Here is a 15,989-nt window from a genome sequence, read left to right on the forward strand (position 1 = left end):
GCAATCTCTGTCGCCATTTGCCTTTCTGTAAGTAAACCCCACGACGGCAAACTCTCGATTCAAATACGGAATCACTGTGCGCAATGCTGTATCACTTCCACTAAAAGGTGAGTCAGAAAGAAGTGAATCGGACACAACATTACCAGTTACTATGGCATCAGAGGGCGCTAGGACATGACGTATGAGGAACAGTACCACCCTCTAGATGGAAAACATGCATACAGTAACTGTGGCTAGCCCGCATCTCGTGGTCGTGCGGTAGCGTTCTCGCTTCTCACGCCCGGGTTCCCGGGTTCGATTCCGGGTGGGGTCAGGGATTTTCTCTGCCTCGTGATGGCTGGGTGTTGTGTGCTGTCCTTAGGTTAGTTAGGTTTAAGTAGTTCTAAGTTCTAGGGGACTGATGACCATAGATGTTAAGCCCCATAGTGCTCAGAGCCATTTGAACCATTTTTTGAACTGTGGCTACATGGTACAGCACGTATTAGACCGCAGTCTCTGTAACAAAGTATGATTGTATAAATGGTTTCTAGACCGGAAACCATGCATTTCCTGATGTAAGTTCATTACAACTTTTTTTGTTCCGTACCCTCTCATCGATCAATCCCTGGAGTTTGCACACTGTGCAAAAAATTACCCTGTATATTCCGAAAGCCTTCATCCATTTTCCACGACGATACGTTAAACGCTATTCATTCTTCTTCGTTTCTTCCATATCCTTTTCTGAAAGTGTTTAATTCCACCTCAGAGATTCTGAATCTACACCATCAAACTGGATTTAAATTGTCCAGTCTCGGCCCGCGACGCTCGTATCGTATTCCTTCATTAGGCTAGTGAAATAGAATCACAATGGTAGTGATGTATTCATAAACATTCTTTTTCGGAGTAATACTGTGAATCGTATATTTTCAGCGTTACGTTATTTTAACTCTTCCAGATCGAGGTTTGAACATCTAGAGAAGCTTTTCTGAAATTTGCGTCTCTAATACTTACTACATCTACAAGCAGCATCCAGTCAAAATATGAAGCTTTGTTAATATTATTTATTTCGAAAAAAATAAATGACGCTAATCTCCGTGTTTTGCATTAGTTTACAAAGGCATTTGCCTTTTCAGTAGGAGTATCAACTGAATCTAGTAATCTAATTCGGAGTATTGTAAACAGGAGCCGACAATCATTTACAGCTTACTGGAAATATTTGTCACGTTGATCGTGGCTGTTATTCCAACAGTACAACGATATTATGATTCTGAAAGAGTGGGCTATTCTCTACGCTCTATTTGCACTCATCCTGTCGCAAATCTACGAATGAATCTACAACAGTTTTTCTGGTCAGACGGAATTTATTTCTGTAAGTACGACAATGCCAATGTAAAACAAAAAAAAAAAAAAACATGTTCTTGCGTTTGTAAAGTCTGCAAGAATTATTGTAACTTTTAGCAACTCTTAAGCCTTTATGATTAACGTCAATTACACTTGTACCTGTGACCTTTGGTTGGGACACTACAGTTACGGTATTCAAAGCGGAAAATCTAGAAAAATAAGTTGAGAGTACTATTCTCATACGGTGGCGGCATCTTTTACGAAGGTAATGGATTAATGACTAGTAAACATGTAGACAAGATGTGGGTCTACAAGTTAAAGTGAATCCAAAAAATATAAAGTAAGGTTCAAAGACTAAACGTTATCACAAAATCTAATGTCTCAAACTAAACTCGGAAACCACATAGCAGGAATGAAAATTATTCAATGTGAGGAATGGTGCCAATATACGCCTTGAAAGCAGACGTAGTAACTGAACACTTGTGCGCTTCACTAGTCATGGGAGTGCACCAATCTTCTTCAACTAGAGGAGTCATAGGATCGACCAATCTGAAGGGGAAACATTGTATTACGGGCAGGTTTAATACAGAATATTTGGCCGAAAGATGGATAATGAAATATGAACCGAATCAGAATATATCTAACTTAAAGGTTTCTGCCAATTTCCTATGCTTAATATGGCAGCAGTATTGCGAAATTTCAGGTTTGATCCGTTGTCATCACTGTGTTTGTTGCTTAAACATATTGCTTTCTGACAATGCCTTGCGAATCTCAAATTAACGGGTACAGCTTCGTTTGTTTGAGAGTAGCAAAGCGTTGTCAGAATATATTAGGTTCAAGAAACAAAACCCAGTGCTGGCAACGTATCAAACCTGAAATTTCCCTACTGTCATATTAAGTATAGCAAAATAATGGAAATCTTTGCTTTAAATATATTTTGATTCGTTGCAAATTTCACTATCCATCTTCGGCCAAAATTTTTGTACTAAACGTGCCCATAATACAGTTTTTCCTGCTCTGATTGGTTGATTCTATGACTCCTCAAGTGTATGTCATTCCAAAACCCTTATGTTGGAAAAAACGAATAATATTTTTGTCTACCGTTATGCATGTTGTATTCGTTTACATTCTGTATTCTTTACATTGTTTCTGCTTTGTGGCAACATAAACACAATCTTGAAAAGTTTCCGTTTGTTGCATAATTTTGGACACCAGTGTATAAACTAAATAAGCAAATGAAGGAAAAAATTTGTATGTTCACTTTTAGCTTCTTTTTCTCGAAAAGTGGTAAGTAGTTGAATAGTACAAGTCACCAGTATTCTGTTATTGCTTTCTATTTTGATATCCGCTGAGAAATATTGTAATCGAAGATCATACTACTTTGGACATTCCGAATCTTTTTTTGTTTTTTAGGTCATCAATCTTCCTACTGGTTTGATGCGCCATTTCCGAGTAGCACTTGCAACCTACGTCCTCAATTATTTGCTGGAACTATTCCAATCTCTGTCTACCTCTACAGTTTTTGCCCTCTACAGCTCCCACTAGTACCATGGAAGTCATTCCTACATGTTTTAAGAGATGTCCTATCATCCTGTCCCTTCTCTTTATCAGTGTCTTCCACATATTTCTTTCCTCTTAGATTCTGCGCAGAACCTCCTCATTCCTTATTAGTCCACCTAATTTTGAACATTCGTCTTTAGCACCACATCTCAAACACTTTAATTCTCTTGTGTTCCGGTTTCCTCACAGCCCAGGTTTCGCAACCATACAAAGCTGTACTCCAGACGTACATTCTAGAAACTTCTTCCTCAAATTCTTCTTCGGGATAGCAATTTCATCAGCTAATCGTATCATGGCTAGCCTTTCACTGTGAATTTTAATTCGACTCCTCATCCTTCCTTTTATTTCCATCATTGCTTCTTCGATGTACAGATTGAGCAGTTGAGGGGAAAGACTACATCGCTATCTTCCACCATTTTTAATCCGAGTATTTCGTTCTTGGTTTTCCTATTCTTACTACTCCCTCTTTTCTCTTCAACATTTTGTACATTACCCGTCTCTCCGTATAGCTTACCCCTACTCTTCTCAGAATTTTGAACATCTTGCTCCCTTTTACATTGTCGAACGCTTTTTCCAGATCGACAAATCCTATGAATGTGTCTTGATTTTTCTTTACTCTTGCTTCCATTATCAACCGCAACGTCAGAATTGCCTCTCTGGTGCCTTTACCTTTCGTAGAGCTAAACTGATCGTCATCACATCCTCAGTTTTGTTTTCCACTCTTCTGTATATTATTCTTGTCAGCAACTTGGATTAATGAGCTCTTAACCTGATTGTGCGATTATTCTCGCACTTGTCAGCTCTTGCAGCCTTCGGGATTGTGTGGATGATATTTTACCGAAAGTCAAATCGTATGTCGCCAGACTCATATATTCCAGACCCCAACTTGAATAGTCGTTTTGTTGCCACTTCCCCCCCCCCCCCCCCCCACCCACTTCCTCCCTTCATCGATCAACTGAAATATTTCTCCTGTTACCCATGGTTTCTTCCCATTTCCCTTCTTTGTACTACGTTTTCCTTTCCAACGTGTATGAGGGACTTGCACTCTTCTTTAACTGTACTGCCTACTGAACCGATCCCTATTCCTGTATCATAGCCTTAGAGAACTTCAAGTTCATCTCGTCATTTCTTAGAGCTTCTGTATTCCACTTCTTTGCGTATTGATTCTTCCCGACTAATCTCTTAAGCTGCAGCCTACTGTTCATCACTACTATACTGTGATCTGAGTCTATATCTGCTCCTGGGTACGCCTTACAACGAAGTATCTGATTTCGGAATCTCTGTCTAAGCTTGATGTAATCTGCCTGTAATCTTCCCGTATCACCCAGCCTTTTCCAAGCATACGTCCTCTTCTTATGATTCTTGATTTACTATTACTAGCTGAAATTTATTACGGAACTCAATTAGTTTTTCTCCTCTCTCATCCCTTGTCCCAAGCCTATATTCTCCTGTAACCTTTTCTTCTAGTCCTTTCCCTACAGCAGCATTCCAGTCCCTCGTGACTATTAGATTTTTATCTCTCTTTACGTACTGTATCACACTTTCAACGTCCTCATATACTTTCTCTGTCTCTTCATCTTGAGCATGCGATGTCGGCAAGTATACCTTAACTATTGTTGTCGAAGTTGGTTTGCTGTCGATTCTGATAAGAAAAACCCTATCACTGAACTGTTCACAGTATTTCTCTCGCTGCTCTACCTTCCTGTTCATAACTAATCCAACTTCCGTTATACCATTTCCTGCTGCTGTTGTTATTACCCTACACTCATCCAACCTGAAATCCTTGACTTCTTTCCATTTCACTTCAATGACACATACTATATCTAGATTGAGCCTTTCCATTTCTCACTTACAATTTTCTAGTTTCCCTACCACGTTCAAGCTTCTGACATTCCACACCCCGACTCGTAGAACGTTATCCTTTCGTTGATTATTCAGTCTGTTTCTCATGGTCACCTCCCAGTTGGTAACCGCCTCCCGGAGATCCGAATGGGGGACTTTTCCGGATTCTTTAGCCAATGGAGGTATCATCGTGACACTTTTCAATTACATGCCACATGTCCTGATGATACATGTTATGTGTCTTTAATGCAACGGTTTCCATTGCCTTCCACATCCTCACGCCGTTGATCATTGCTGATTCTTCGGCCTTTATGGGCAGTTTCCCACCCCTAGGACAAGAGAGGCTTTGGAGCTCTGTCCTCTTTCGCGCTCTCTTTGAGAAGGCCGTTTGCAGAATGATGGCGACTTCTTAATCCGGAAGACTTCCGCCGCCAATGTTGATTATTAATCAAAATTTAACAGTGGGCCATGGATGTTTCGATTACTAATCAAAGACGCTACCCCACCCTTTTTTTTCATTTTGTTCGTTGTATTTGGTCATAGCGGGCGTCACATGATATCCGTTGAAGTTCTTTATTGATCCTTTCACTCAGTTTTTTTTCTTTTTATTACAGAGGCCACCCAGCTCTCTGACCGAACACGCTGAGCTATCGAGCCGGTACCCACAGACCACGGGTTATGTTACATTACGAATAGTTACAGCTAAAGGGCGAGAAACTGAAGAGGAGAAACTCTATTTCTCATGCTAATTTGTCCGTTTTCCGCGGCAGATAAAGGCATATTAGGTACACATATGGAGCAGCTAGGCTACTGTCTCCTTTTATTGTAAGCTGTGAATAAGATGCTTCTCTTTGTATGTTGCTGTGTATTTGTTGTGGCTCCCTGCGTTTCTAATCTTTTAACGCAAATGGACCATTGTACTTCATAGATACTGCACTTCAGAAATATTTTCAGACTAGAGACGATGCGCCATGCTGTAAGTAATTAAAATAGCATTAATCGCTTTTCTCATTTTCTGTAGCAATGCAATATTTCAAAGTAAAGAAAATCTTACGAATGAAATTCCTTTTAAAAAGACATTTATTTAAAAACCAAAAATTTTAGCATAGCTGCTATGGCTAATTGATAATTAGGTTTTGTACCCGATTACTAGTAGAAAAACAAAAAAACATTAGTTACAACTGAGAGCTAAACAATACCAAAAAATACTAGTTATTCGGAACTATTGTACCAGTGTCGGTTTTCCCATGCCTGTTTCACAGGTGCCCGGGCATAGACACTCACCGGTGTGCATGCGCATTTTGTGTTCTTTATAATCCATTCATCTAGTCTGTATGAAAGGAGGTAGGTGCATCAAAATTAATTTTCCAGATTAGATATTAGGTTTCATTGTTGAAAAAACTGTTAAATTAACTGGGGTAGGTACTATGCAACGCACGTGGTTGGTAGACACAGCTAGTTTGCTCCCAGGGCCGGTGGATACTAAAAGACGACTACGACTCGCGTCGCCGTGAAGCATCAGCGGACATTTTAGTCTGTCGCAGAAGCTGTTCCTGTTGAAGTGATCTCTCACCTCTAGCCGTTTGATTCAAAGATTCTGAAATGCCCCGTATGGTGCTGAGCACTTCTTTTAGGACACTGAATTGTACATTCCAGGAACATATCTCGCAGGAACGGTAATGGTTGCCTGTTTCATAGAAACTGATGGAATCAAATGAGTACCTTGGTCCCTGGAATTGACGTTATCAGATATGAAGTCAGTTTCGTCGAGACATGTATTTCATAAAATCCTCGTATTGGAGATAAGGGGGCCGAGCAAATAAAATATGGTTTAAAATCTGGTTTAGTTCAGGGGGCAGTCAACCTTCATTTACCAAAAGCCCACTTTTGTGTGATTAATACTAGTAAAATTTTCTAACCGCCCACTGGTTCCACAGGAATGGTGATTTATGTACTAGGAAAGTAAATTTACTTTATAAAAGCCAAGTTACAGCAAGTTAAGGCATGCAACAATAATTACTCAATACTTCATGAAAAAATTCTATAAAACCGTAATGGTAATGTTTTCAAAATGCCTACCACCTGCCGCCCACCATGAGGGCTGGAACGCCCGCTAGTGGGCGATAGCAGTCTGGCTGACTACCACTCATCTAGTTAGTGATACTGGCCGTTATACAATAACTGTCATGGATAGTATAGAACATGAAGAAATCAGGGACTGTGGAGCACTGACCGTGACCTCGTAGCTGGCGCCGCGGCCACGGAAGACAACTGCCGGGTCTGACAGGTGGTCGACGCCAGGGACTCCTCCGGACCCGCCGGGGTCCACCAGCACCACCCCGGCCGCGTCCTGACTGGACGGCGGAGGCGCCTCAACCTGTGACAGGGAGCGCCCGGTCAGACAGTAATGGCCGGCTCACAGCTCTACTACAATCACAAGCGCCAGCGCCCCGTCAAGTTTACCTGCCGTGGCCGGCGTCGCTTAGATGACGAAGCTGTTCAGTCACCTTTAAAATACACACTCCCCACAAAAAAAACAAAATAAAAAGAATGGTACACAAATGGGCATTAGAAAAGATAATAGATTCAATGTGAAGAGTTTAGCTTTTGCAGATGACCTTGCAATCCTCACAAATAATAGAAAAGAAGCCACTAACGCCATAGAGAAGTTACACGAAATTGCACAAAGAACTGGCCCGCAAATCTCGTATGAGAAAACCAAGTACATAGAAACAGTGCCACAAGACAAATTGCCTATTGTGACAACCCATGGGAAAATCGTACAAGTACCACATTTTAAGTACCTGGGAGAAATCGTCCAGCCATCGGGGATCAACCTAAAGGCCAATGAGGAAAGAAAAGAAAACTACAGAAAGCATATAAACTCACGTAGAACTATTATAACAAAAAGTTCATATCCATTAACGCAAAATTGAGGCACTACAACACTGTCGTACTTCCGGAGGCACTGTATGCATCTGAAACAACACAAATAGGTGGCCAAACTAAAATCAAAGAAATAGATAAACAAGAAAGGAAAATTCTTAGGAAAATTTTTGATCCGATATGAGAGAAAGGAATCTGGGAGAAGAGACCAAGATCAGAATTATATAAATACACAGACAAGATTATGGATACAATAAGGAAAAGAAGAATGCAGTTCTACAGACATATCCACAAGATGAATGAAAACAGAATTTCAAAGCGAATTTTTAGTCATCAACTCAGGCAGGGGAAAAACAAAATGGATAAAAGAAGTTGAAGAGGACCTCAGATAAGCATACATAACAGTAAACGATGCAGAAAATGGAACTCAATTCAGGAACATCATCAAAAAACATAAATTGGACACCACAACACAGAAGAGACCAGGATGCAAATGGACAGCGGTGGGAAAGAAACAACACAGTGAACACATGAAGAAAATTTGGGCTCAGAAAAAACATAAACAATCATCATAAAGGAATTGAAGTTCACACGCTCTCTTTATATGGGAATATTCGAAAATAATAATAATAATAATAATAGAAGGAAACAAAACCAAACATTCAACACAAACCAAAAGAAATTTTACCAAACAATAGATAACACACACATAAAAATAGACAATCCACCAAACATAACAGACATGGAACACTTCTGGAGCAACATATGGTCAAACCCGGTACAACATAACAGGCATGCACGGTGGATACAAGCAGAAACACACTCATACAGGATGATACCACAAATGCCTGAAGTGATAATTTTGCAACATGAAGTCACCCGAGCAATTAATTCTACACACAATTGGAAAGCCCCTGGAAATGATAAAATAGCAAATTTCTGGCTAAAGAAGTTCACCTCAACACATTCACATCTAACTAAATTATTTAACAGTTACATTGCAGACCCATACATATTCCCTGATACACTTACACATGGAATAACTTATCTGAAACCTAAAGATCAAGCAGACACAGCAAACCCAGCTAAATATCGCCCCATAACATGCCTACCAACAATCTACAAAATATTAACTTCAGTCATTACACAGAAATTAATGACACATACAACACAGAACAAAATTATAAATGAAGAACAAAAAGGCTGCTGCAAAGGAGCACGAGGATGTAAAGAGCAACTGATAATAGATGCAGAGGTGACATATCAAGCTAAAACTAAACAAAGGTCGCTACACTACGCATACATTGATTACCAAAAAGCTTTTGATAGTGTACCCCACTCATGGTTACTACAGATATTGGAAATATAGAAAGTAGATCCTAAATTGATACAGTTTCTAAACATAGTAATGAAAAACTGGAAAACCACACTTAATATCCAAACAAATTCAGATAATATCACATCACAGCCAATACAGATTAAGCGTGGAATATACCAAGGAGACTCATTAAGTCCTTTCTGGTTCTGTCTTGCTCCGAACCCACTATCCAACACGCTAAATAATACAAATTATGGATATAATATTACTGGAACATACCCACACAAAATCACACATTTGCTATACATAGATGATCTAAAACTACTGGCAGCAACCAATCAACAACTCAACCAATTACTAAAGATAACAGAAGTATTCAGCAATGATATAAATATGGCTTTTGGAACAGACAAATGTAAGAAAAATAGCATAGTCAAGGGAAAACACACTAAACAAGAAGATTACATATTGAATAACGTCAGTGACTCCATAGAAGCGATGGAAAAAACAGATGCCTATAAATACCTAGGATACAGACAAAAGATAGGAATAGATAATACAAATATTAAAGAAGAACTAAAAGAAAAATATAGACAAAGACGAACAAAAATACTGAAAACAGAATTGACAGCAAGAAACAAGACAAAAGCTATAAATACTTATGCTATACCAATATTGACCTACTCATTTGGAGTAGTGAAATGGAGTAACACAGACCTAGAAGCACTAAATACACTTACACGTTCACAATGCCACAAATATAGAATACATCACATACATTCAGCTACAGAAAGATTCACATTAAGCAGAAAGGAAGGAGGCAGGGGATTCATCGACATAAAAAACCTACATTATGGACAGGTAGACAATTTAAGAAAATTCTTTCTAGAACGAGCAGAAACTAGCAAAATACGCAAAGCAATCATTCATATAAATACATCGGCTACACCACTGCAATTTCATAACCACTTCTACAACCCTTTAGATCACATAACATCAACAAATACGAAGAAAGTAATTTGGAAGGGGAAGGCACTACATGGCAAGCACCCGTATCATCTAACACAGCCACACATCGATCAAGACGCATCCAACACATGGCTAAGAAAAGGCAATATATACAGTGAGACGGAAGGATTCATGATTGCAATACAGCATCAAACAATAAACACCAGATATTACAGTAAGCATATTATTAAAGATCCCAATACCACAACAGATAAATGCAGACTTTGCAAACAACAAATAGAAACAGTAGATCACATCACAAGCGGATGTACAATACTAGCAAATACAGAATACCCCAGAAGACATGACAATGTAGCAAAAATAATACATCAACAGCTTGCCTTACAACATAAACTTACAAAACAACATGTTCCCACATACAAGTATGCACCACAAAATGTACTGGGGAATGATGAATACAAATTATACTGGAACAGAACCATTATAACAGATAAAACAACACCACATAACAAACCTGACATCATACTCACCAATAAAAAGAAGAAATTAACACAACTAATCGAAATATCCATACCCAATACAACAAATATACAAAAGAAAACAGGAGAAAAAATTGAAAAATACATCCAACTGGCTGAGGAAGTCAAGGACATGTGGCACCAGGATAAAGTTGACATTATACCGATTATACTACCAACTACAGGAGTCATACCACACAATATCCACCAGTACATCAATGCAATACAGCTACATCCAAACTTATATATACAACTACAGAAATCTGTAATTATTGATACATGTTCAATTACCCGAAAGTTCCTAAATGCAATATAACATATACCGTACAATTAAAAGGAAGTGACGCTTGATCAAGGTCCGTGTCACTTTCCATTTTTAACCAGACTTAACGTCTAAGAAAGTAGAGAAATAATAATAATAATAATGGTACACAAACAGGTATGAAATTAATTTTGAGACAGAGAAAGAGGTAGTTCTTTATATTAAATGATCAGAATTTTGGTGAGCCCTTCCATTTTCACTGTACAGAACGCCAAATGTCTGTTCTCAACAGGCAGTGAGAGTTACTAAATATCGTCAACAGACCGTTCATCATTTCACCTCTGGTACATAAAGAAGTACGAAGACATCGTATGATAACCTTCTCCGTGCGACCGTAATGAACTGTGTACAATTCCGGAAAGTTAGACGTTGGCAATCCGCACCAGAAAGCCTGTCCACTTTCAGTAATGCATATTTTTTCTGATTTGGTTGTGCTAGGGGCTCGAGGTGGAGTCACTCGATGCAGTTATATTGGGAATTGTGCTGTCGAAAATTTTTTCCAGATGGCGATTCGCGGACTTCCCGCTTATCCCGAGCGATCGCTTGACCATTTGGCTATCCGAGCACGGTTCACGGCCAGACCCAAAGTTCCATATGCCGTCTGCGATGTGTCTACAACTTATACTCGTACATACATTAAGTATATTCCCATACAGGGGAGACACTTCATGTGAAAGTCGCTTGCCCGGTGTCGGCGGATAAATATGATATTGCAGTGGCAGTGTTATTCCAAATGTCTTTCGGACATGCATGCATTCGAATAGCACAGGCATTGCAATATCACTTTGAAACTGAAATGTCTTCACTGCCTGCAACGTTTGCGCATCTCCACCCGTCGGAGGTTCGAGTCCTCTCTGGGGCATAGGTATGTGTTTTGTCCTTAGCCTAAGTTAGTTTAATTTTGATTAAATAATGAGTAAGCCTAGGAACCGATGACCTCAGCATTTTGGCACCATAGGATCCTACCACATACTTCTCAATTTTCTGATTGGGCAGCTCGTATGTTTTAAGCAGCTGCATTTCAGAGCCTCACCCCATATTCTGTGCAACTAAGCTTTATCCACATTAGTACCAAAGACTGCATTGAGGATAATACACCGATTTAGCACCACGCTACTTAGCATTACTAATATTCAGAGACTCTCAGAATGTGTAAGCCTTAAAGGCTATTCCTTTATGGAGCTAACGAGCGCTCAGCGTTGAGGTTATCAGCGTATTTGTTTATATCAACGTTAGTGTCATTGTGTATACCTCTGCACCACAGAAGAAGCTACAGCATTCAAAGTTAGGTGTAATTCAATTATTCGGGGTACATCATGTAAACAAACTGATGATAGTCTTATCTTTTTGCAGATGTCTGATTGTCTTCATTAGCCATCTCTGGTCCCGCCACATCTAAAAACTAAATTAAAGTAAACTCCGTCCGAACAGGCCTCGGAAGGCCCAACGGTACTGACCGACCGCCGTCCCTTCCTCAGACGATAGGCATCACCGGATGCGGATATAGAGAGGCATGTGGTCAGCACACCGCTCTCCCGTCCGTTGTCAGTTTACAAGAAAGGAGCCGCTACTTCTCAATCAAGCAATTCCTCAATTTGCCTCCCAAGGGCTGAGTGAAACCCGCTAGCCGGCAGCGTTCGGTAGACTGGGCGGTTACCTATGCAAGAACTAGCCATGCCCGACAGCGATTAACTTTGGTGGTCTGGCGGGGACCGGCTTTACCACCGCGGCAAGGCCGATGGACTGTACCGTCACATCAGATAGTACTATTGCTTTGCTGCTGTGAAGACTATCGGCAGTGTGTGTCAGGAGTCAGCTGAAGGCGAATTATGAACTGCTAGTGGTGTACACCTATTATTCCAGTCCAGTGGTCGGATCTCCAATTGTTAATGTAGGAATAGTGAGAACCTTAACCCTTTCTCACGGTCGGGTTTTCTCACAATAAGAAATTAAAAGGAGCTATCTGTTTTACTTGGTATAAATATTTCTTTATTTACAAACAACTGCTATCAACAGACTTTGCTGCCATCTTCAGGTCATTTAATAACATAAATTTGTGAAGACCTGAAGATGGCCGGCTGGAGTCGCCGAACGGTTCTGGGCGGTACAGTCTGGAACATAGCGACCGCTACGGTCGCAGGTTCGAATCCTGGATATGTGTGATGTCCTTAGGTTAGTTACGTTTAACTAGTTCTAAGTTCTACTGGACTGATGACCTCAGCAGTTAAGTCCCTTAGTGTTTAGAGCCGTTTGAACCATTTGAACCTACCTCAAGATGATAACAATGCCTGTCGAAATCGATTGTTTGTAAGTAAAGAAATATATATGCGATCTTGACTTTAGAAAGTTTCTGCCCTGCCTCATGTGTCAAAGCGAGGCCGACGACTTTTATTTAGACTGATTTTACGTGTGTAGCAGTGCAGAAAATTAGTTTGCGTCCACCAGTAAACGTTTTCCATTAACCATTGTTACAGTGGGTTCGTCATTTCTCTCGCGCGCCCCACGTCACCAAGAATGCGTGTATTCTGGCTGCAGCCACGCGTATGCTTATGGGGGTCGCTACGGATGCTCTGAGCCACGGAGGAGAGGATCAGCTTTAATATGTCGAAGTGTAGAGATGAAACAGCTCTTTGCCTCACTCACAATTCATCTGTGTAGAATTGGCACGTCTTTGAGACTTGAGGTTACACACGTTGCACAGTTCATTTTACTTTAAACCCTCCTCACACTGGGTGTGTTATCTGACGGTGATATGTAGCTGTACTAGTTTTCTGACGTCACTTCCTGTTACTTAAAGTTAAGAAGCTCTTGCCTAGCGTGAAACGCAAAATACGTTCTGCGATATTTCGGCAACGTGTTACGAAAGGTCGAACCAACAAGATGAAACAACTCTGTCTACGCCATAACGCATTCGCCATTTTCAGCTGAAACCCATATTTCTTGGGTTTTGTATTTTAAGTTACACCCTATCTACATACTACGTATCTAAGCACCAGTACATTGAGGATCTCTCGAAAACGTGTCGTTATTGGTACGATTTGTTGTAATAAAATGCCGTGAAAAGTCATATTGGTGGTGGAGGTGGGGGGGGGGGGGGGGAAATGGTAGGTTGAAAAATGTTCGTATTTTGTTATAACTCGCATGTTATGAGACTACTGAGTTTTAAGCAAACAGTACATTGAAAATTCTTCAAAAATGCGTCGTTGTTGACAGGATTTGTTATGATTAAATGTCAGTTAATAATATATCGGCCTTTAAATCTTTCAGAAGAATGTAACGTAAAATACAAGGCTGTTTGTTGTTAAACGTGGTGTAGTCGGTGGAGGCGCCGAGTTATGAAACAATGGGTAGTGGGATCGAGTTTTGTTGTATCTTAATATCCTTTCTTCACGTTAGTGATTTTTGAACGGTCATGGTAGTTCTTCATTAAATTAATCGAAATATATTCTACAATATTCTGTGTCATTTAAATAAGAGATCACTGTCTGTTTTGAGTGAGTCTGATTTTGTGAAATTTTACTATCTCATGTTCTTACTGACTGGATTTGGAACTTTCCTTTCTGTTGCATAAAATGTTCATAAATATTGAAGTTTTTATTTAGGTGTAATATAGTCATCAGCACATGACTATCACATGGACAAGGGAGGAATTATGCTTTTTAACCCTCCTAGAATCACTGGGGTCAACATGTCTCCATAAGCACATTGGAAATATATGTCTCACTTGCTTGCAAAACAGTTATTTTCAACATATATGACTCAGTCAATTGAATCGAGTGATGTTTCGTTCATTTTTATATTTGCAACAGCTTAAAATTTTTCAGGGTTTTTTGCGCTGAGTGTCACTGGGGCCAGTATGACCGAAATATAAATTTATTTTTGTTTATTGACCGCAATATTTATGAAAATAGAATCATCGCTGTTACAATAAACAACTGCAGTGTATGTTGCCATATTAGTTCCATACAATACTGTACAGGATGAACATTAATATAAGTGACAAACTGCAATGACAGATTCCTGACTGGAAGTGGACAAAAAAAGTTCCTATGAACATGTGTCCGGAAATGGATGGTATGAGTGCGTCAAAAAATCGTTCTGAACACAGAACTACAGTGGCAGAGTTGCATCGCACCCCCGTCACAGCAGAGGTTCAGAGTGGCCTGCATGGGATGCAATGCACGCGTTCACATGTCGCATCGTGGATTGTCATACACGATGCATGTAACCATTCTTTAGCTTACACCATGTCGGCGGAACATTTGCCTGCAGGTTGTACTAGGGTTCCTAGCAATAACCTGCAGCCGGCCGGGGTGGCCGAGCGGTTCTAGGCGCTACAGTCTGGAACCGCGCCCGCTACGGTCGCAGGTTCGAATCCTGCATCGGGCATGAATGTGTGTGACGTCCTTAGGTTAGTTAGGTTTAAGTGGTTCTAAGTTCTAGGGGACTGATGACCTCAGCAGTTAAGTCCCATACTACTCAGAGCCATTTTAACCATTTGAAAAACTAAGAATTGAACTTGTATAAAGGCTCATATGGACATCCTTTTTTCTCGCGGTCCTTCTTTCATGTTTTTCCTACCTGTTTCCTTGCTGCTTGGTAATTCCAATAGATGCACGACTTTCTGCAGGTTGTACCTCAGTAACACCTGTTCCACACATTGCGAGCATTTAGTTCTTAGTCACACGAGCTAATATTAACGTCCCCTATTATCTCTGCTATTTTCTATCACGACATTCCATGTATTAATGCTGTAGATCATCACAAATTTTGTTTCACAAATAAATGTATGTTTGGTAGATCACCTTGAGTATGTGAGCCAGGGCGTGACGTTTTATTCCTCTGTTAGATCAGTATAATGGGCGATCAAAAAGTTTCCGTTTGAGGGCGTTTGATGGCGTATGTGCAACGTAGTGCGACTCTGATGCGGTACATAAGCACTGACATGTGGGAAAGGGATTGTGTCGCTTTCTTACGTTTCGGGCGTGTGTGAGGTAAATGAGGAAACGTGAACTATTGCGGCGTTGTTACCAAATGTGTCCAAATGAGACCATCGTGCTGTTATTCTATTCTTGATTGTCGAAGGACTAACAACGGTAGACATCCGTCGGAGAAAGGTGTGTATGGGGCAGCATGTCTATTGAAAATCACATTTGTGGAATTGTGCGCCAAGTTCCGCGCTGGTTGCGATTCAACACAAGACGGAGGCCAGAGTCTATTCCCATACTCAAATGGCAGACACTCAAGCACATGT

At 40.2% G+C, this 15,989-nt stretch overlaps 1 protein-coding gene across 1 annotated transcript in view; it reads right to left on the reverse strand.

Moving 5' to 3' along the window:
* LOC124804728 overlaps positions 1-15,989 on the reverse strand; it is a 150,423-nt gene that overhangs the window by 13,029 nt on the left and 121,405 nt on the right. The window contains exon 4 of the mRNA XM_047265021.1: positions 6,956-7,099. Within this exon, the coding sequence (XP_047120977.1) occupies positions 6,956-7,099 (144 nt within the window). The remainder of the gene's footprint in view (positions 1-6,955; positions 7,100-15,989) is intronic.

Source organism: Schistocerca piceifrons, chromosome 7, assembly GCF_021461385.2.
Source record: "Schistocerca piceifrons isolate TAMUIC-IGC-003096 chromosome 7, iqSchPice1.1, whole genome shotgun sequence".
NCBI classification, from domain to species: domain Eukaryota; kingdom Metazoa; phylum Arthropoda; class Insecta; order Orthoptera; family Acrididae; genus Schistocerca; species Schistocerca piceifrons.